The following is a 24116-nucleotide window of genomic DNA, read 5'->3' as shown; positions in this document are numbered from 1 at the left end:
ATGTGTCTCCCACAATTAAACAAAAAATTTTAGAAAAACGACAATTACGTAAAAATTGGCAACAGTCAAGAACGGCAGAAAATAAGAAAAAACTTAACAAAGCAACAAAGGAATTAAAGGAATTAATCCATGAAGAAGAAAACCATGGAATACAAGAATATTTAGAAAATTTAACACCAACTGAAGCTACAGATTATTCACTCTGGAAAGCCACGAAAAAGCTCAAACGGCCCCAACAGCATAACCCACCAATCAAAGATGAGGCAAACACCTGGGCTAGGAACGACAAAGAAAAAGCTGATCTTTTTGGCAAGCACCTTCAAAAAGTATTTACGCCATACCCTTCTACAGTATCTACAGAGGAAGAAACAGAACTAACCAGATTCCTAACAGCACCGTTTCAAATGGATCTGCCCCACACGAAATTTACAGTCAACCAAGTAAAACAAACAATAATAGATGAAATCAACATCAAAAAAGCCCCTGGATTTGACCTAATCTCTGGCAAGATTCTAAAAGAAGTCTCGGATAAGTGCATAAAACTAATCACCTTTATATTTAATGCAATTCTGCGTCTAAAGTACTTCCCTAGTTCATGGAAAGTGGCACAAATCCTAATGATCCTTAAACCAGGAAAAAGACCGGAAAATGCATCTTCATACCGGCCTATAAGCCTTTTGCCTATGATTAGCAAAGTCTTTGAAAAAATGTACGTAAAAAGGTTGAAAACGATAATAGACGAAAATAAAATAATTCCAGAACACCAATTCGGTTTCCGAGACAAACACGGAACCATAGAACAAGTGCATAGGCTAGTCAACCAAATAAACGAGGATTTTAACTCCAAAAGATACTGTTCTGCTGCTTTCCTTGACATATCTCAGGCTTTTGACAAGGTATGGCACATAGGGCTACAAATAAAATTAAAGAAGCTCCTACCCTATCCTCACTTCCAGCTCTTAAAATCCTACATAGAAAATAGACACTTCCTTGTGAAGCACGGTACCGAGCACACCAAGATATATCCCATTCACTCAGGCATCCCACAAGGCAGCGTTCTCGGCCCAATTCTGTATCTTTTATACACAGCGGACATTCCAACATCTAGTACAACTACAGTTGCAACGTATGCAGACGACACTGCTATCCTGGCATCCCACACAGATCCAACAACAGCATCAAGGAATCTTCAATCAAACCTAAATAGAATTCAGCAATGGATGAAAGTATGGCGCATCAAATCTAATGGAACTAAATCATTACATGTAACATTCACGCTACGCAGAGAAACATGCCCCCCTGTATATATTGATAATTGTCTAATTCCTCAATCCGAGGACGCCAAATATCTTGGCATGCACTTGGACCGCCGCCTTACTTGGAAAAAACATATTTTTACAAAACGAAAACAGCTTGGACTTAAATTGAGAAATATGTATTGGCTCATTGGACGCAATTCCAAACTATCTCTGGATAACAAAATTTTACTCTACAAGTCCATCCTCAAGCCCATATGGACTTATGGGATTCAGCTATGGGGCACTGCTAGCGTCTCCAATACAAACATCTTACAGAGATTTCAAAACAAGGTGCTGCGTTCCATAGTCAATGCGCCATACTATGTATCCAACGAGGTGATTCAACACGACATCCCCCTAGAATCCGTGAAAGAAGCCATACAACGTTTTAGTGTTAAATACTTTGAACGAGTGTTAGTGCATCCTAATGCGTTTGCCAGACAATTAAATGTGCGGGACGTCTTTGAAGTGCGTAGACTAAAACGGCAACTGCCGTCCGACTTAACCAACTGAACGTAATCAAAAGTGTATTCAGACTGATAAAATTTTAGTTTTAGAATTGTAAAGAGGTTACTCACTGGAGTAACTCTCTACATGTCTATATTTTTTTACCATAACAAATGCTTAATGCCCAATGGGCAGATTGTTGTACTCAATGGAGTTAATAATAAAAAAAAAAAAAAAAAATTTATTTCGTCGAAGCGATGACAGTCGCTAATTTAATAATTTTTCCCCATCCAAAAAGTGCACAACTTCCTTAAAGAAATTTTCACTTCAAAAATTTATTTCGTCGAAGCGATGACAGCCGCTAATTTAATATTTTCCCTCATCCAAAAAGTGCACAACGTCCCTCAAAAAGTTTTCACTTCAAATATTTATTTCGTAGAAGCGATGACAGTCGCCTATTTAATACTTCTTCCCATCTAAAAAGTGTACAACGTCCCTAAAGAAGTTTTCACTTTAAAAATTTATGTCTTCGAAGCGATGACGGTCGCAATGACGGTCGCCAATTTAATACTTTTTCCCATTCAAAAAGAAGTTTTCAGTTCAATAAATATACGTACAAAATTTATTTCGCCGATTAGATGACGGCCGCGAAATAAATCCTTTTTCCCCATCCAAAAATAGGTGTTACATTTATTTTAAATTTAAATATTTCTATACAATTTATGTATTCATACACATAATATAGATACGTACACAATTTATTTCGCCGAAGAGATGACGGTCGCGAAATAAATCCTTTTTCCCCATCCATCATGTACAAAAAAACATATAAACAACATTAACGTATATATTTTCTTCCGATTGTTTTTATCAAAATTTAGTGGTAAAACCTTCAATTTAATTGTTGAAAGTCATACCTACATGGTGAGAAAGGTCTGCAGTTTCTGCCTAAAGTTGTGTTTTTGAAGTTGAAGTGTTCTGATCTAAGAAATCTGTGAAAATTAGTGCAGTTTTGCAGTTCTCTTTTTCGTTTTTTTTGCTCAAAAGCAATTACCATTATAAATCAATTAAGGATAAGCTCCGTCTGTTTTGGAATAATTACCAGTGGCGTGCCAGGGCGTGCCTACTACTTTCCTAATTCTTTAATTTTTAATTTGACGATTATTATGGAGTGTGTTGTTTGTAAAATTATAAATAGCAGACCATAATATGGTCTGGTATATTATATAACATGTGACAGCTGCCAGAGGGCTACACACAGGGATTGTTCGAATCTTACTGCTAGTGAATTAAAAGTTATTGATCTTAAGGGAACCAGATTATTGAAATATTACTGTGAAGAATGTGAAGCCGGAGTTAAATTAATTCCTACATTACTACAAAAAATTGGTGATTTACAAAACGAGTTGCAAGAAGTAAAAAAATGTGTTAAAGGTTACAAGAGAAGTGGGGAAATGTCATTGAGTGTTAAGGAAGATTTAATCAGTGAAATTATGGATAGAGAGAGGAGAGCTTCTAATATTGTAGTTTTTAATGTAAATGAGTCCAAAATGAAGATGCAACAGGACAGAAATGATGAAGACTTGATACGGTAAACAAGATATTGGAAAATTTTGATATAGACAGAAAGAGCATTAAAGTTTTTAGACTTGGTAAGTTTACACCAATGAAAACTAGACCAATTAAAGTTATACTACAATCTAAAGAAAAGGTTATGTCTGTGCTGAAAAATAAACAACTGATTAAGGAAGCAGGTATCAAGATCTTTGCAGATCAAACCAACCAGCAACGTGAGTATTATAAAAAAGTACAAAATGAACTACAGAATCTGATCGATTCGGGTGACCATAGTAAAACTATTAAATACATTAATAATAGACCCACGATTGTCAACAAAAATAATATAAATAATCAAAAAAACTAAAAATTGCACCTGATATACAACTTAATACAGATGTTATATATATAAATGCTCAAAGTGTTTTGCAAAATTTAGATCTAATTAGGGAAAGTCTGTTATGTTTTAATCCGAAGGTTATTTTATTAAGCGAGACCAGGACCACCAAGGACATAGAAGATAATGAAATAAGAATTGAAAACTATATGTGTGTTCGTTGTGATTCATCAAGTAGGTATACTGGTGGAGTGTTAGTATATGTTAAAAGTGACTATAGATGTTCTGTTGTAAGAAAGTATGTCCTTGACAAAAATTATTGGTGTGTAATTTTAAAAGTTAATTTTTTAACATCAACTTGGTACATAGGTTGCATATATCATTCGCCTTCATCGTCAGATGCTAGGTTTATGGAAGAACTGGATAATATTTTTGATTTTATTGTTTCAACGAACCACTCTTTCATTTTGGTGGGCGATTTCAATTTAGATCAATTGTCAGGAACTTTTTATGTCAAAAAAAATAAATGATCAAATGTTGAGCTACGGTATTTGCCAATTGGTTACAGAACCTACTAGAGTGACAAATGTATCTAAAACACTGGTAGATTATGTCCTGTCAAATACTAATAATATCATAGTAAATGTTCATGAAACTCCAAAATTAACTGACCACTCCATTATTTCTGTTAATCTAAGAAATACTAAAAGTACAGAGCATTATAATGTTAAGAAATTTAGAAATTTAAGTCAGAGTAATATTTTGACAATTCAAACTAATTTAATGTAGGTATTATAACTGGAATTTGAATTCTGTTGATGTTGACTCGATTTTTAATGAGTTATTTTTAAATTGTGAGATTGAAATCAATAAAACAGCACCTATTCAAATCTGCCGGTTTAACTTAAAGCTACCTTGGTTTGATAACGAAGTTTACTCTCTTATAAAATTACGTGACAATGCTTATAGAACTTTTAAAACAGCACTTGAACCGTTTAAGCAGGAGTTGTGGAGTAATTTTAAAAGATATCGTAATGAAGTTGTTATTAAAAACTAAAAAAAAAATCTTTATTATTTTAATAAAATAGATAGATTTAGACACAACCCCAAAGAAATGTGGAGAACATTAAAAAATTTAGTGAACATTAAATCCAAAGGTTCACCTCAATATGTTCAATTTGAAACAGGTATGTATTCAACATGTCAAGATAGCAAAGAAATCGCTAACCAGTTCAACAGTTACTTTGTTGCAAGTATCAACAATATTGTTGGAGCTTTGGATTTGAGGGAAACCTGGTGTAATAAAAATAGTAAGTAACTTATACCTACCAATAAATAAATTTAAATTAGTATCTTTAAACGAATTACGTATGTATGTTAATAAATTAGACAGTAGATGCTCAGTTCATGATATATTAAACGCTAAAATTCTCAAAGACATTTTTGAAACAATTGGGCATATTATATTAAATTTAATCAATACTTGTCTCTCTACTGGTAAAATTCCGAATCAACTTAAAGTTAGTACAATTGTACCAATTCAAAAAATCAATAATACAGTGAAAGCTGAAGAATTCAGACCCATCAATACACTACCATCAATTGAAAAATTGATTGAACTTGTTGTATATGATCAAATTATTGAACATGTTAAAACAAATGCTATTTTGATAAGTAATCAATCTGGTTTCAGAAAGCAACACTCTTGTGATTCGGCACTTCAATTGACAATTAGTAAATTTAAAACTGAATTGGATCAAAACAAATATGTAGTATCTGTATTCTTAGACCTTAAGAGGGCCTTTGAGACCATAGACCGAAATATTTTACTGGCAAAATTGTGGCAGTATGGCATTAGGGGTGGAGTTTTTGACTGGCTGAATAATTATCTATCAAATCGCAAGCAGAAGGTTAAATTCAATAATTGTATGTCAGATGAACTTAACATTGATCTAGGTGTACCTCAGGGCAGTGTCCTAGGGCCATTACTTTTTATTCTCTACTTGAATGATATAAATCTGTTTGTTGATTGTGAGTTTGTCAATCTTTTTGCTGACGATACGTTAATAGCTTGTAGTGATGTATGCTTGGAAAATGCAGTGGCAAAAATGAATTCAATTCTGGAGGCTGTTTATAATTATTTAACATTAAACAAGTTAAAATTAAATGTATCAAAGACAAAAGCTCTAATTGTAACCATAACCAGCAGATATACGTATAACAAAATCAATATAAATAACATTAATTTATCCATAAATGGTGAAAAGATTGAAATAACAACAACTATTAAATACTTAGAATTTCAACTTGATAACACTCTTTCATTGGAAGATCATTTTGTTTATATACACAAAAAATCAGCAAGAAATTATACTTTTTTACAAGAATAGCAAAAAATTTATCTTTAGAAACTAGACTTACTGTATATAATACAATAATACAACCTCATTTTGATTATTGTGCATCAGTCTTATATTTGTTCAACCTAAATAAAATGGGGCAACTTCAAAAATTACAAAATCGTGGTATGCGTATAATATTAAGAATGGGTCGATTGACACCAATAAAGTTAATGCTGAATACATTGAACTGGTTTTCGGTATATCAAAGGTTTCAATATTTTGCATTGATTTTGGTTTATAAAATTAAAAACAATATAGCTCCCGATTATTTTCAGCAATTTACTAATTTTCCTAATACACACATACACGATACTCGAAATAAAAATAACATATACTTTTCTAAAATGAATTATTCGCGGTGTGCAAGTACTTGGAAAGGGAAACGAGAAGCGACCGTGCACGAGTCGCGGAGAAATATTGCAACTATCTTAAATAATTCATATTGTCAATTGAAATTGTCAAATTGACGTATATTTCATACCTTCTGTCATTGACTCAGAAAAATTATATATTGCTCCACAATATTGATATGATATGCAATTATTATATAAAGGTAAATTTAATTAATTGTATTTTGCTTGCAGTACTGCATTTTAATAACGGATTTTATTTACTACATACAATTGTTTACGTTTGCTAAACATAACCTGCATCTTATTTTTTTCTTCTTATTATTTTTTTGGACTATGGTCTTGACAATTATCCAGCAACCAGGACTAATATAATTGGCCAATATAATTAAAAGTGCGAATAAAAGTACAGAGCGTAGAAATAGAGGTCGCTTTGCCGAACTTGCACGGTCCCAATAGCAGCTCAATGAATTCATTAATATTTAGAGGTTTCAGAGAATTTAATGAACTGCCTAATGAATTAAAAGACTGTAGGGCAGTTAAAAGTTTTAAAGATAAATTAAAGGTTTTCCTTAAAAATTTTAATTTTAAAATTTATTAATTTTACGAAAAAAAGTGATTCTTAATAAAAAGTTCTGGATGGTCTAAAACTTAAAATACAACCATCTTATATCAAATTTTATCAATTTTATACGAGGTATGTCAAAAAAGATAAATTTAGATCAAAAGTAAAGTACCTTTATAGTTCAGAATATTTCAATTAGAAGGATGTAATTACATACTGAAACATAGTTTTTAACAATTTCAATTAAAAATTTCGATATTGTGAAAAATAAACGTATTTTACTCTTGAGCGAAATTCATATTTTTTGACATACCTCGTATAAAATTGATAAAATTTGACAAAATATGGTTGTATTTTAGATTTTAGACCATGCCGAACTTTTTATTAAGAATCACTTTTTTTTCGTAAAATTAATAATAAAAGAGTTATCTGAATTAAAATAACTGAAAATAATGTTAGTTATCCATAATTTTTCAAAAAAACATTTTTTCAATTAGAAGGATGTAATTGCATACTAGAATACAGTTTTTAATTCCAAATAACTTTTCATAATAGCAATTTTCAATATTGTGAAAAATAAAGCTACTTTACTCTTGAGTGAAATTCAAACTTTTTGACATACCTCGTATAATATTCAAAAAATTTGATATTTGATGGTTAAATCTTAGGTTTTGGACCATGCAGAGCTTTTTATAAAGAATAGCTTTTTTTCGTAAAATTAATAATAAAATAGTTTTGCATATGGATACAACTTACAGGGACATACTGTATATAATCAGTTACTCGTTTTACCCTAAGGTGTACGAGTTTGTAATCACTTACGATTTTTATTTTGCATATTACCTGATTACAGACATAGAGGTAAAAAGTCGTAACTCTCAATATCATACACCAGGTGAATAATTTCTTAACAATACTAATATCCAGTAATAGATTTCCATTTACTTAGTATAATATACCAATAATGTTGAATTCAATGTAATGGAAGTAAAATTTTTTTATAGTTTATTGACTAGCCTGTATGTTTTGCACTTTCTTGCAAATGTGTACATATGGATATAAGACTGTTTACCTCAACGGTACAGATATGTTCTTGTAACACACTTCATCACAAAATTGTTGTTCATTTTCATGTTAATATCCTAACTAAATGAAATAAAAATATCACAGTAGTTTTACAATAACGCAGCTATGTTGTCCATAAAAAAAGTTATTTAAGTACTGCTACTTATCATATTGTGGTACTGGGTATCTGTGGATTTTTTAATAATTTCTTGACTGTCATATGCTAGTGTATTGTCAACAGTACGACTGTAATGTTTAGAAACATTAAAGAGAACTGTGACACAGAACTGTGACAGCTTCTATGACAGAAGTTGTTTATTGCTATTTATTCAAATCGTTATTATGCAAATATGGTGTTTCTCTATGATGGAATATTTTATAATGGAAGCGCTAGAGCTGCTGTTGAAGAATATTGTCAACTGTTTCCAAATTGGAGAACTCAAGATTAACATTTATTTATTAGAGCTTTTAGCAAACTATGCGATAAAATAACGCTTTCTAGTCTCAGAACGCACCCCCAACAAAGTTTGCAAGAAATAGAAAATATTCTTGAGTCAGTAGATGATGATCCAGGGATCAGTTCACAAAGAATTGATACTCATCCTCAAACGAGAGTAATGGCAAATGGCCAGGCATTTTAAAAAAAATTTAAGCTCTTTTAATATACCTAATTCCTTCAATAACAGAATTCACACGCATATATGGTGTCAAAAAGTCATGCATTGACAATATTTATACAAATCTTGAAGCATGTACATCAAAAGTTTTCAACCCTTACACATTAGATCATTTGGCTCTGATAGTTAGATTTGAGACTAGTGGAGTGCCTTCGGTAAGTATTAAAAAACGACAGTTTAATGCAAAAAACAAACAACATTTCAAATTCTTGTTACGTTAGGTGGATTGGTCAAATCTCTTTGCATGCCATTCTTCACAAATAGATAGCCAATGGGAAGAATTTAAAAATATTATAGAAACATTATTTCATCAATGTTTTTCTATAAAAAGATATAATCGCAAAAATCCTAAGGACAAGTGCACCAGAGGTCCTGTAAATTGCGGCTGGATATTTTGTTCACCTTAAGTGCCAATAATGAGCTGTATTGAGAGGACTATTGGGACCGTGCAAGTTCGGCAAAGCGACCTCTATTTCTACGCTCTGTACTTTTATTCGCACTTTTAATTATATTGGCCAATTATATTAGTCCTGGTTGCTGGATAATTGTCAAGACCATAGTCCAAAAAAATAATAAGAAGAAAAAAATAAGATGCAGGTTATGTTTAGCAAACGTAAACAATTGTATGTAGTAAATAAAATCCGTTATTAAAATGCAGTACTGCAAGCAAAATACAATTAATTAAATTTACCTTTATATAATAATTGCATATCATATCAATATTGTGGAGCAATATATAATTTTTCTGAGTCAATGACAGAAGGTATGAAATATACGTCAATTTGACAATTTCAATTGACAATATGAATTATTTAAGATAGTTGCAATATTTCTCCGCGACTCGTGCACGGTCGCTTCTCGTTTCCCTTTCCAAGTACTTGCACACCGCGAATAGGGCTGAAAAGCGTAGATATAATAAATTTTTGGTTGAGTCTCGAAAAAACTTTTATCATAAATGGTTGGAAACTAGTGATAACAAGTCTAAAATTTCATGGCAAATAATTAAAGAAATTAAAGGGAACTCAAAACGCTCCAATTTTTGGCTTACAAGGTGAGTCAAATGCTTTATCCAATGCAATCAACACTTTTATGGCAAACGCAGCTATAAATGCAGTGAATAAAATTAAGCCGGTGGAAAACTTCAGCATTAATATCAGCACTGTCTCAGAAAGTATGTTTTTGTTTTCTGTTTCTGAAACTGAAATTCTAAAAATAATTCAAAATCTAAAAAATAAACATAGCTGTGGTCATGATGGAATTTCCACAAATATCATTAAGTATGTTGCACATGAATTAACTTATCCTCTAACTTACATTATAAATAATTCCTTCTCACATCGCTACTTTCCACAAAATTTAAAGATAGCTCTGGTGAAACCACTGCACAAGAAGGGTGATCCAACTAAAGTGGAAAATTATCGACCCATCAGTCCTCTCTCATCCTTCCCTAAGATTTTTGAAAAAGCTATGTATAATAAACTTGAAAATTTTTTCAGGTCAAAAAATCTTCAAACAAACACAGCATGGTTTCCTAAAGGGCAAATCAACTGATACAGCTATATTTTATTTTGTTACTAACATACTTGAAAATTTGGAACTAAAAAACAAAACACTAGGAGCTTTTCTAGATCTGTCAAAAACTTTTGACAGTTTAGATCATCAAAATAAATACTGTTAATCAAACTTGACAAGTATGGATACGAGGCGCAGCTTTACGTTGGATATAGTCATTTATCACAGGAAGGTCACAGAGAGTTTGTCTGGAAACTAATGCTGAGAGAACACTCTCAGAAGCACCGAATCTCGAGTTGATGGTACCCCAAGGAAGTGTTCTTGGACCTTTTTTATTTCTTGTATACATCAATGATCTTGTTGAATCTGTAGATGGATCATCTAGCCCGATTAATTTCGCAGATGACTCAAATTATCTAATTTGGGCCAAGACTGTTGAAGAGTTGCTCTTAAAACCAGGTGAAAATTAGAGAGGGCTGAGAGATGGTTTGCTGGGAGTAAATTATTGTTGAACTGTGATAAGACTGTCTTCATCTATTTTAGAACCATTCAGTCTCGAGATCCGATCACAAATGTGGTAAATATTCAATTAGACCACATAGAAACATCCAACTCTGTCAAATTCCTGGGTATCTACATTGATAAATATCTGCAGTGGGATGTACATATACTGCAGTTATGTAAAAAACTGAACTCTGCATGCTAATCAATAAGAGTGCTTAAAGAGTACTTACAGCAGGATACTCTTCTTACTGTTTATTGTGCTAACTTTTATTCTCGGCTACGTTATGGAATCATGTTCTGGGGAAATGCAGTGGCAACATCAGAGCATCATATTCAGAAAAAAGTAGTACGGATTATTGTTGGGATGAAAATCAAGGACTCATGCAGGGGGAAATTTAAACTACCAAACATACTTACTTTTCCAGCCATCTACATTTATGAATGTTTAAAGTTTCTTTTTAAGAACCCTTCAGTATTTAAGCTTTACATCCCCAATCATACCCATCACACAAGAGCTCTAAACCTAACTATCACTAGACACAGGCTTACTCTAACAGAACGGAGTACACTATATGCCTGTATCAAATTTCACAAGTCACCATCAGTGTTAAAACAAGAGAATCAATTTGAGAGATTTAAAAGAGAGTTATTTAAATATCTGGTCATTGTAGAACCATATACCGTGGTGGAATACCTGGAGTATTAGTTGTTTTGTTTTGTAACATGTAGTGTCAAATTTTTATTTTAATTATGATAATTGTTTTATGTATGTACCTACTTCTGATTTATACAATCTCTTTTTTACTTTTACTTGACGTTATTTGCTCAAATATTTAAAAATTTTATGCAAATAAAAATTACTCTATTCTATTCTATTCTATACAATTAGAATACTTCTTATGGGGCTGGTTCAAAAATGAGGTTTACAAGGTAAAAGTCGACACTCAGGCTGCACTAATTCGATGTATTAGAAATTTTACAGCCACAATTAGAGCAAACCATGACGAAATCAGGAAAGCAATGTCACATCTTTATAGACGAAGCACAAAATTCTGACATGTTAATGGCAGTATTTTTGAAAATTTATTATAAGAACATTTAACATTAAATCAATGTTAAGTTACAAGTTTGTGTTATTATCACTATAACTCGGAAAGAAATGAAAATTGAAGTTATTTTTAATTATTATTACCTATCTTATACAGCCTTAAAGTTTGGTGCGTTCGTCCCCTCTCACCCTGTTTAACTTAACATTAGAATATTGTGTAGGTATAATAGTTATTGTACTGCCCGTTCTTTAAGGTTTTTATTTTTTTAAACAGGAGATAAAAGCAAACCCAAGGCTTGGAGTAAATATGCTGCAGATAGTGAGCAATTTAAGAAAAATAATAAAAAGGAAACAGAGTCTGAAGATAAAGAAGTTACCGAACAGAAAAAAATAAAAAAGAAAAAGAAATCAGATGAAGCAGAACAGTTATTAGAAAAGGTATTAATATTTACCATATTTATTTTATTGACATTTTGAGCACTGATAAACCCTATAAGTACTTCCTCATATTGATAAAGTGACAACCTAAGTTTAACTTATTTGCTTTCAGCAATACTCAGACTGAATTTTTTTTCTATTTACAAAATTTTGCTTTAAAATTTTCTTACTAACTCTTGTGTTACTTCCTAGATGATAGAAACACTAAAATATTGTGCCATTATTATATCTTCTGGACATTTTGGGGAGTTCTTTGCACACTTTAGGCTTTAAATCTATTATAAGTTTTGCTAAGTTTAAACCAGTAAGATCTAGTGTAATAAGTCTTCCAAATACACAATTCTTGGTTGATGAGACTTTTACAAGGGGCTTGCCTCAATTTTTTTATGATGGCACTATTTTTTTCTCCTAAATCTTCCCCTAATTCTTTTATGGTAAAAAACATAGGTTTTTCCATTCAGTTTTGTAATTACAGTACCTTTCTTATCTTTGGCTACTAATTGCCTTTCTTTACACATTTTGCTGTATATCTTTGCTGTAACCTTCTTTCCTCTTGCTTCCCATTCTAGCACTTTTCTTGATTTATCCATTCCTATTCGCGGTGTGCAAGTACTTGGAAGGGAAACGAGAAACGACCGTGCGCGAGTCGCGGAGAAATATTGCAACTATCTTAAATAATTCATATTGTCAATTGAAATTGTCAAATTGACGTATATTTCATACCTTCTGTCATTGAAGCAGAAAAATTATATATTGCTCCACAATATTGATATGATATGCAATTATTATATAAAGGTAAATTTAATTAATTGTATTTTGCTTGCAGTACTGCATTTTAATAACTAATTTTATTTACTACATACAATTGTTTACGTTTGCAAAACATAACCTGCATCTTATTTTTTCTTCTTATTATTTTTTTGGACTATGGCCTTGACAATTATCCAGCAACCAGGACTAATATAATTGGCCAATGTAATTAAAAGTGCGAATAAAAGTACAGAGCGTAGAAATAGAGGTCGCTTTGCCGAACTTGCACGGTCCCACTAAAAGCCACAGTTAGAATGCAGTGCAGGTAGCATATATCGATCTATTTCTTACGGGAGAACGGCCGACCACGTTGCCGGTTTGCCTCAAGCGGCGCATCATGACCGGTGATTTCTCAGTCTATCGCCAAACTACAACGTACCTATCACTGTTCCGACATGAGCGGCATCGCTGCTCGTCGTCAGACCAGCACTGTATTTTAACTGTGGCTTCTACTTTAGTGCTACTGGGATCGCTATCTCAACCTTTTCCCTGCTCAGTTCTTCAATTAGATGGAATAGCTTTCTAACTGCTGCCAGGAATTTAACAGCCGTTAGTTCTTCTTATTCCTTAATTTTTATCTTCTTCCACATACAAAACAGAGGTCTGTTACCTGAGGATGTAACAAGAGACATATCAGATGCAAAAGACATACTTAGTATTTCTCATGAAAGTGAGAAAACTGAAATGTACAGGACATCTAGCATAATTCTAAAACGACCTTACCAATTTATTGAATTCTTATGTTACTTGTACGAGTACATTGTGTTTGGTATATTTTGTATATACATACATACACTTGACTGTAATTCATTTCTGGGTAAAATGCATTATCAATTTTGGCTGTTTTAATTTTATGAGGCACTTTTATGCAGAGTTCTCTTCTCTTGTATGTAGGTTCTTTGGATTATTCTTTAACCTTTAATTCACACTTACTTAAATATTTAGTTGCACCTGACATAAAACAAAGAAACATTTCTTATAAGTGGTGTTATCCATCCAAACACTCTTTTTGGATCTCTCAAAAAAAAATTCAATAAAATTTGTACTGGCTTTATTTTATTATGCTGAGTCAATATCTATACATTTTTTATCATTTAGCCACTAATTTAGTTATGATGGCATTTTTACAAAATCCAATAAGTTATTTTGTAGTCAAAAGAAATATGTTTTCTGGACAATCTTCCTCTGTGTAAGTAATATGAAATATGCTGTGGGATTTTTTTCATATATCCAGCTAACCTTGGCTGTTAATGAATTTCGGATTCCTGTCAGGTAAGTTGCATATTCAAGCTAAAGACGTTTTCTTGAATAATTGGTCTTGATAATGGTAAACTGTCTCCTCTTGTAGCCCAAAACCAAGTACCTAACTCATAAAATACGTAATTCTGAGTCTTGCATTTAGTCTTTCATTTCACTTGTTCCCCGTTAGAGGGCATTCTAACCATACTACGGGATAAATAGTTTTATTTTTTTACCGGGAACTACGGACGTTTTGGTGTAAATTTGTCTTCTGCAGAGCCTCCTTGACAACGGGTAGACCTAGAAATAGTACTATCGGGGGATGGCAGGAGACAGATTTAAATCAAAACGAAACCGTAGATTTTCTAATCTTGCATTTAGGTTTTATCATTCAGAGTCTTGTGTTTTTAAAAGGTACATATTTGCAAAAGTCCCGATATGGTCTTATCATATTTTTTACTAAACTGTGCAAAAATGGTTTCTGTTAATATTTCAGAATATTTTATTTTTAATCATGTTTTGGTCAGTTTACCTTACATGTATTATGAAAGCTGGTATAAAAGATTTCTTACATTTTTTTTGTACGAATGATTGATAGTTCACAAAATATTGTCTGTGCATACTACTAATTTTTGTGTATATGATGTAAATGTCTTAAAATATTGTTTTATTTATATTTTTAGTACAAAAATGATCCATTGTTTGAAGAATATCTACAAGTTCATGCCCCAAATGAATCCGAAAAGCTTCAGAAGCTTAAAAATATGCAAGCAAATGAAGAGCAAGAAGAAAATGAGGAAAAAAATAAACATATAATTAATTTACCTAATGAAGAAAAAGAAGAATCTGACTCTAAAAGTGAATCAGAAGATGGTAATAAGAAACTAGCTAACGAGCAAATTTCTGATTTAGAGTACATGAAACAATTAATAAAAGGTGAAACTGAAAGAAAGCCAAGGGAGAAAATGAAAAAGAAGGTCAAAGAACAGATAAAGTTGTTTACAATTAAGGTAGGTCTAATTTTATGTGCTGTTTCTCTTATTAATCTATTAATATTAAATTTTTTTAATCTTTTGCACTTCTTTTTCATGTTCCATATTAGAATTATCTGACGTTAGCGATCACGATTGCGAAGGTTGTCGATATTCTGCAACATGGAATAATTGTCTTGCATTTGATATCTGAGTCCATTCACAAATGATTTTTAACCAAGAAACTTGTTTTCTTCCCACACTTCTACAGTCTTTTATTTTGCCTTTAAGGATCAGTTATAGTATTCTTAGTGTGTCCAACTCCTTCTTCTTCTTCAAGTGCCGTCTCCTAATCGGAGGTTGGATATCATCATCACTATCCTGACCTGACTCTATCCACCGCTGCTCTAAAGAGTTCTATAGAACTGCATCTAAACCAGTCCCTTAAATTCTTTAACCATGACACTCTCCTTCTTCCTATACTCCTTCCGCCTCTTATCTTTCCCTGTATTATCAGTCTTAGCATTTCATATCGTGGTCCCCTCATTACGTGTCCCAGATATTGTAACTTTCTTATTTTTATTGCGTTTATTATTTCAATACAATACAATACAATACAAAAAGTTTATTTTGCCAAAAAAACAGAATATTACAATATACAACAGAGAATATACAAAACTTTTTAGACAAAAAAGGATCTTCTCACGATTATAAAACCGATTACAAAAAGTCCACCACAAAGGTAGACCTTTGCGAAAAGACCCCAATGAGAAGTAATATTTAATATAAGACAAAAGAAAAAATTAATAAACTAAACCATAACTGAACTGTGTTGAAGGAGAAGGGCATTAACAAATCAAATACGATAATATTTATAATATAACTTCTAGACCCAACGAAAAAGTGCCAAGGACGAGAAGCCGGACAGTGTGCAGATTCTCGACAGCTGGATCGATGGTAGAAAAATAGTTGTTAATAATTTAATTTAGTTAAGTTGTTCTTGTAATAACATGTTTCTTATATACTTTCTAAATTTAACCAGAGACAAGTTTTTTGTTCTTTTTGACAGCCCGTTCCACATTTTGACAGCTAGATAAGAAAATGATTTTTGGAAAGCCGCAGTTCTGTGACGCGGAAGAAGAAATGTTCCAGTGTTCCGTGTAGTATGTATTCTAGACAAATCTGAAAATTTTTCATTTAAATATGGAGGTTTCCCAGTCTTAACAATTTTGTATATAAAATTATACTTTAAATTTCGCATTCTTTACCCATTTCTCGCAGTACTTTAGTGTTCGTTTTCCTCTGTGTCCATGCTATTCTAAGCATCCTTCTGTAACATCACATTTCAAATGACTGTAGCTTATTTATGTGTTCTTGCTTTAATGTCCAGCTTTCAAGTCCATATTGTAGTATCGAGAACACGTAGCATCTCAAAGCTCTTACTCTCAGTTCTAAGCTAAGGTCGTTGTTGCAGATAACTGTTTTCATTTTTACAAACGCATTTCTTGCTATTTCTATCCTGGTCCTTATTTCTGTTGTTTGATCATTTTTCTCCGAAATCCAGGTTCCTAGGTATTTGTATTTATCAACCCTTTCTATCGGTACATTTCCCAAATGTACGCTTGTTTGTATGTTTGTTTTCTTAGTTATTATCATGTATTTGGTCTTTTTTATATTCATTTTTAGTCCATATTCTTCACAGAAATTGTTTGTTTTGTTTAGTAGTAGTTGGAGTTGTTCAGCAGAGCTTGCCATAATCACGGTGTCATCTGCATATCTTATGTTGTTAATAGATCTTCCGTTAATTATTATTCCTTCACTTTGAGATAGCAATGCTTCTTCAAAAATGCTTTCACTATATGCATTAAAGAGTAATGGAGACATAATACATCCCTACCGAACTCCTCTCCTGATTTCAATTTCTGGACTGGGTTCGTTATCTATTACAATTTGTGCTCTTTGATTCCAGTAAAGGTTTGTTATTATTCGTAAGGCCCTTTTGTCTATGTTTTTTGTCTTTAGAATTTGGACTAATTTTTCATGTCTTACTTTGTCAAAAGCTTTCTCAAAATCAACGTAACAAACATGCACATCCACATTCATGTCCATGCATCTTTGAGCTAACACATTAAAAGCAAATAACGCCTCTCTGGTTCCTAGTCCGTTGCTGAACCCAAACTGACTATCATCTATTCCTTCTTCTAGTTTTTTATTTATACGACCATGTATTATTTTCAAGAATAATTTGAGAATGTGACTTATTAATGATATTGTTCTGTATTCACTGCAATCTTTAGCGTTTGTATTTTTAGGGATAGCACAAAAGGTTGAGAGTAACCATTGTTTTGGTATGTTTCCTGTTTTGTACACTGTGTTAAACAAGTCTACGATAATGTCTAAGGTTTCATCATTTATGTATTTTAAGCTTTCTACTGGGATTTGGTCTGGACCTACTGCTTTACCATTTTTGCTGTTTTTTAATGCCGATTTAATTTCTTCTTTTAATATCTTCAAAACCGTATCATCTTCTACTTCGACTTCCATCTGCTCTGTTTTATTGTCTTTGAACAATTCATTGATGTATTCTGTCCATCTCTTTAATTTTTCGTTAGTACTCAACACAAGTTTCCCATCTGTATCTTTTAGTATTCCCGGTTTTCTTTTTCTCTTGTTCTGAGTTAATTCCTTAATTTTTTTTTATGTGTGTTAAAATTATCATGTCTTTTCTGGTGTTCTTCTATTTCTGCGCATTGTTCTTTTAACCACTGTTCTTTAGCCTGATTAATTGTGGATTTTATTTGTTTATCCACATTTTTGTACATCTGACGTCTTAGGCTGACTTATGCTGACGTCTTTCTTCCATTAAATTCAAGATTTCCTCCGTCATCCATTGTTTCTTTTTGTATCTGGTTGGTGTAAGAATTTCTTTTTGACATTTATCTATTTCTGTCTTTATTAATAACCATTTTGTCTCTGTTTTAGTATTTTGCTGGATTTGTTCTTTAACATTCATTAAACGGTTATTAATTTCATCTGTCAGGCGTTGTTTTATGAGTGGGTTTCTTAGTTTACTTGTATCGATTTTTACATCTGTTGTTCTGCGTTTTATTATTTTCATTTTGAGCCTAATTTTGGTCACTACTGGGTTGTAATCTGATCCTATGTCGGCACCTGGATAGGTTTTTGAAGATATAATTGCGTTCTTGTATCTTTGTCTAATCAATACATAATCTATTTGGTTTCTTACAATTCTCCCTTCTTGATCTGCTGGTGACTTCCAGGTATATAGTCTTCTCTTTGGCATTTTAAACAATGTATTAGTTATGACAAAATTATTGTTTTGGCAAAATTCGATAAGCCTGTCACCTCTTTCGTTTCTGTTGCCCAGACCATATCCTCCTGTACATTCTTCTACTTTTTCGTCTCCAACCTTTGCGTTAAAATCTCCCATTATAATTGTAACATCCTGCGTTTTAATGGATTTTAAAATATTGTCTAGGTCTTCGTAGAAAGTTTCAATATCGCTCTCTGGTTTGTCCGCAGTCGGAGCATAAACTTGTATTATGTTTAATTTGGGTTTATTCTGATTTAATTGTAAGAGGATAATTCTGTTGGAGTATGGAATGAAATTTACTACAGCTTTATCAATGTGTTTGTTTAGTATTATTCCGACACCATATCTGTGTTAACCGTCTTGACTTCCTGAATAGTATATTGTTTTATTGTTGATTTTTATCTTTCCTGAGTCGGACATCGCTGATTCCTAAAATGTCTACATTCAGCCTTTCCATTTCTTTAACGGCATTATGTACCTTTTCAGCTTGATATAGACTTCTAACATTCCAAGTCGCTACTTTGCAAGGTTTTCGCATGTTGACGACCGGGGAGGCCTTGCAGTCTTGTGAGTTTCCTCCTCTGCCGGATCTTGTTTTCCGAGAAAACTCCAATTCAGTCGAATTCGGGGCAAGGCTGAAAAAAATATCTGAAATCCGGCGGGCCATTTTTTAAATATAAAACTTTAATATCGTAATTTTATTGGTTTTAACATTTTTATGTTGACAATGATATCTTTTATGGGATTAAGGTACTAGTACACTTTAGAAGACGAAAAATAAGCATTTTTTCAAGATTTTTTTTCTCAGAACCTTTATTAGAAATGAACATAAAACTTTTTACATATTAATATCTAACTCTTAGAGAATACAAAAAATATATCTTTCTTCATTTATGCATGTACACTAATATTGTAGAGGGCGGCCAAGTCGAGGCCTCGAAAAAAAGTAGTTCCGATGGCGGGCAGTTAATCTCGGGATTGGGATCTCTGAAACAGAAAAATCGTACGGCATTTGAAAAAGGAAGGTTTCTTACATGACAATTTACCACCGTTAGTGAAAAATTCCGCAAAAAAAGATTTTACGGAAATTGATTTTTTTTTTAAATCTCACCAATTTTTCTTTTTTTTAACTCATGTAACGCTGAAACTTATTAAAAGTTTATAGAAGTTAAACCTATAAACTTTATAGAAGTTTTCGGGAACTTTTGTCCCTCGGTAATAATGTAATCTTTCATTCTGCGTTTAAATTTTTCAAAAATACTTATTAGTTTTCTCAGTATTCGAAAAAAAATGAATGCATTTAAATAGTATTGGACCAAGATTTTGCGCCTACCCTCTTGCCACAATTGGTTGTAATGATAATTATAATTTGAGTTTTCGTATAACTATAATACCAACCACGATATAAATGCATACGAGTTGAATGTGGTATTTGTATAACACTCTAGAAATTGTCGACTTTTTTTCCCACCAATTCAGTTTGATGTGAATTCTTAGAAGAGTAACGTATTCAAAATTTCAAAATGGAATTTTACCAAAACGTTGAAAATTAGGATGACCCGAAAGCCTTGTCCGGGACGCCGAGACACGACTTCGTAATTCGGCCATGTCCCGGATTTTTCGGACTAGTTGTTCACACTAAGTATTCTACATCAATTTCCACTCACTATAATATTTATGTCCCAGATTGGACATTTTTTGGTGTTTAACCCGTTGGCTACCAAGGCAGTGTTTAAGTTTCGTCCGCCCCTCATAGGCCAAAGCTATTTAAAGTGGTATTATGGACTCACGGGCGAGACGCTGGTTTATGGGAAAAATCGATGTGGCTCATAATATATGAGTCGCTTGGTAGCGAACATGTTAACAGTCTTTAGCAATTTTCTATCTTTGTTGAGCCTCCTTAGTACCTCCTCGTTAGTTTTTCTTGCTGTCCAAGGTATCTTCAGCATCCGTATATAAATCCACACTTCCAATGCTTCAATTCTTCTGTTCATGGTTGATACTTTTAATGTCCACACTTCTGGACCATACAAAAGTATATATGTACTAAATGGAGCACTTCATTACTCTTTGTCTTAGTTCTAAAAAAATAATTATTATTTCAAAGAAATGTCTTCATTTTCATAAAAGAAGTTTTATCCATTGCTATTCTGCATTTTATTTCTATGCCTGGATCTAGTTGGTTCAAATATGTAATTTTGTGAACTTTTTCAACTTGGACTCCACTTAATAGGCATGTTCACTAATTTTTAAATATAGTTAAATTCAATAGATTATAGGGTATATAAAAACGTAGCAATCATAAAACTGTTTAAAAATGTATATTTTTTAAGATAAATAAGTTCATAATGTTGATTTTCTTGGAGGCTAGAAAAACGGTACCCTGCAGCGAGGCTACGGTCTGTGACGTCAGCAGTCGTATCGTCTTTGATCGACGACACAATATGTATACTTATTTACAAAGTGTATTTAAATGTGTGCAGTTCTTTACGTATTTAATTAGTAAAACTGAAACCAAATAAGTGGTATTATGTTCCTTGGTGTGTGTACCTCTAAAAACAATTCTGACAAGATTTTTATTACAGTTCCAGCTAATTTAAATCGTAAAAAGAAACGTAAAAAAGAAGTATATATCAATAAAAACCAAGCTTTTCTCTCGCGAAGATCACTTCTTTATTGTAAGTAATGGATCTTTTCCTAAATAAATGAGTTTTTAAATTAAGTAGGTACTCATTTTTACCCAATTCTATGATATGTTTTAGATTTAAGTTAGCTTGGTTATAAAAAAATAAATTATAAAAATTCTTAATACATACAGTCGAAAACTTCGTATTTTGGAATTCTAAATATCTGTTTCTAAATATCCAGGCAAGGAAATGGGTTAGCAAGAAAATTGTTTACAAAAATAAAAAGTAGGTACCTAGTTTATGATCTTTCAATTTGTCTGGAGGTTTAAAAGACTTGGTGTCCATAACATAGTAATAAAGTAATTTATTACCGACAGACCCTATAAACTAGACATTTAAATTAGTAGGGCAAAATCTGGGGCAAATGCTATTTAAATGCTTTAATTTTTTCGAATCCTGAGAAAACTAATAAATATTTTTGAACAATTTGAACGCAGAATTAAAGATTGCATTATTACTGAGGGCCGAAAGTCCGTAAGAATAAAAAACGTTTCCTTTGAATGAAATATTTGAAACTAAAAATCAAACTAAATTTTCTCTTTTTTTTTTCATCCCTGTACCTTATTAAAATAAACATTCCACTACTCTGTAGTTGATTTATTTCTTTACAAGATGACAAGAAATCAGACACCATTGTTACATGTACAGTAGGTAGGTTAAGCGAATCAGGTATGTTAAAACCTTTCATTTTATTTATTTATTTGTACCACCCAAAATATGTCCTTAGAAACAGTCTATCCACTTTAAACTAAACAAATTCACCATAAAACTCCACGTTAGCCCTGATAAAACAATAAGAGAACAAAATACAAAAAAAAGACCAGAATTAACGTCAAACAGGCACCTAAAGAATAACACCACTGTGGACATGGCGCGCGCTGGAGTATACGACTAGTGACGTCAGAAGCGTTTTCTTGAAATTTAAAATAATGCTAGATTTCTAACGAAGTTTCTTCATAGTCAGGCTTTTTTAATTTTCTTAATATTTTAGACAATTATTCCTAGGGTGTTTCTTAATCGTTTTACATGTTTAAAATGACTATTAAATTTTTTGTGAACATCCCTATTGAAGCACTGCATCTGGATGAGGGTTATGACTAAAAACTAAACAAATTGGTTTTGTTTGAGTTTATTTTAATGCTCATTTCCTCTCCTACTTCGTAAATACGATAAAGCAAAATGTAGAAATTTTCAATATTTTGTGACAGATTTACTGTATTCAAATATTGAATGGGTTGCATATGTGAGTCCATATTAAATGTAGTAATGAAACACAGACTTACTCACAATCATTTAATTATACTTTGACGACCGGTTTCGATCTCTACATTATACAGATCATCTTCAGGTCGGCGTTACAAGTAGTTAAATGCTACAATTAAAGAAAACCAGAATTAGAACATTATCTGGTTGCACAAATATTAATAGAAAGCCAAATTCGAAAAAATTTTTGAAATAAAGGTTTGCAACTGTTGACATTTCAGAATATTGATACATACAAATGCACACCTATGAGTTAAAATGCTCATAAGCATATATGAGCAAATGGGTGCATGCAGTTTGTGAATATTTGTTGAAATTTAAATTTTTTAACTATTAAAAAACAAATTAAAACATTAAGCAACCTTAAATATGCATCCCAACTCAAAATAATAATAATAAATAGATAGTAATATTGTTCAAACCTACTCACATGCCGTTACAAGGGATGCGTTGCCACTTAGTTGTTATCATATTAATTCGTCCAACTTATGCCAATTGGTTTGCTGGGAGAGTTGTACGGTAAACAGACATGTTACGCAGGTCAAAACAAAGTAAAATTTTTTGATTTTTTTTTTCAAAAAATCAATTTGCAATTTTTTTTAAATTTTACAATAGAATAGAATAGAATAGAATAGAAATATGCTTTATTGTCACTGAAAAGTTTTACAATTTTATGGACAAAGCTTACATACAGTCAAAAGAAAAATAATATCAACAACAAATAACAAATAGCAACTACAATTTAATAAAATTAGATAAATCGTCAATATACAGTAAATAAGATATAAAACCAAAGACAAAAACAATTAATTGCAAAATTTATATACATTGCAAATTGAAAATTGAACATACTTAAAAATACAACATTAGGAATTGACAGTTTAAGCTACTGCGTATGAAACCCAATTTTCTTAGTTATTCATTAAGAAATTCTTCTATTGAATAATATGGTCTTTTAGATAGATAGGCTTTTGTCAGTTTACGGAATTTTGGGAAAGATGTTGCAGATTTAAGTTGTAAAGGCAGTTGGTTGTAAAGTTTTTTTGCGGAATATAATATAGATTTCTTTACTAACTCAGTGCATGGGATCGGTAAATAAATATCAAAGATTGAATTTCTGGTGGAGTAATGATGATTGGGCCGTGCTGGAAAGGCATGAAGGTGTTTACGAATTAAACAAACCGTTTCTAGAATATATAAAGATGCAAGTGTTAAAATTCCGTGATTCCTGAAGTAACTTCTGCAACGTGTAGATCTTCTGAGACCAAACAGATACCTTATTGCTCTTTTTTGCAATTTAAAAATAACATCGAATTGAGCAGGTGTACTAGAACCCCAAAAAGGAAGACCATATCGAAGATAAGACTCGAATAACGAAAAATATGTTATTTTAGAAGATGCTAAATTGAGTTCCCTTGAGACAGATGTTATTGCATAGCAAGCTGAGGCGAGTTTCTTACTTAACGAATCGATATGAAGGGACCATTTGAGGTTGCTGTCTAAAAAAATACCAAGAAATTTTACAGAATCAACGGTACTGATCTGGCTGTTATTAAGAGGCAAAGGTTGAAGAGCTCCTCTATAGGATAATGCTACTGTTTTATCTACATTA

The 24116-nt window shown here is 32.1% G+C and overlaps 1 protein-coding gene across 1 annotated transcript in view; it reads left to right on the top strand.

Annotated features, from left to right (window-relative positions):
* The window catches only part of LOC126887807 (probable RNA-binding protein 19), a 77059-nt gene that overhangs the window by 3940 nt on the left and 49003 nt on the right, over positions 1-24116 (top strand). Inside the window, exons 3-4 of the mRNA XM_050655639.1 lie at positions 12037-12200; positions 14933-15259. Of these exons, the coding sequence (XP_050511596.1) occupies positions 12037-12200; positions 14933-15259 (491 nt within the window). The remainder of the gene's footprint in view (positions 1-12036; positions 12201-14932; positions 15260-24116) is intronic.

Source organism: Diabrotica virgifera, chromosome 1, assembly GCF_917563875.1.
Source record: "Diabrotica virgifera virgifera chromosome 1, PGI_DIABVI_V3a".
NCBI lineage: Eukaryota > Metazoa > Arthropoda > Insecta > Coleoptera > Chrysomelidae > Diabrotica > Diabrotica virgifera.
The sequence above is the reverse complement of the archived record's forward strand: the minus strand, read 5'-3'. Positions and strand labels throughout refer to the sequence as shown.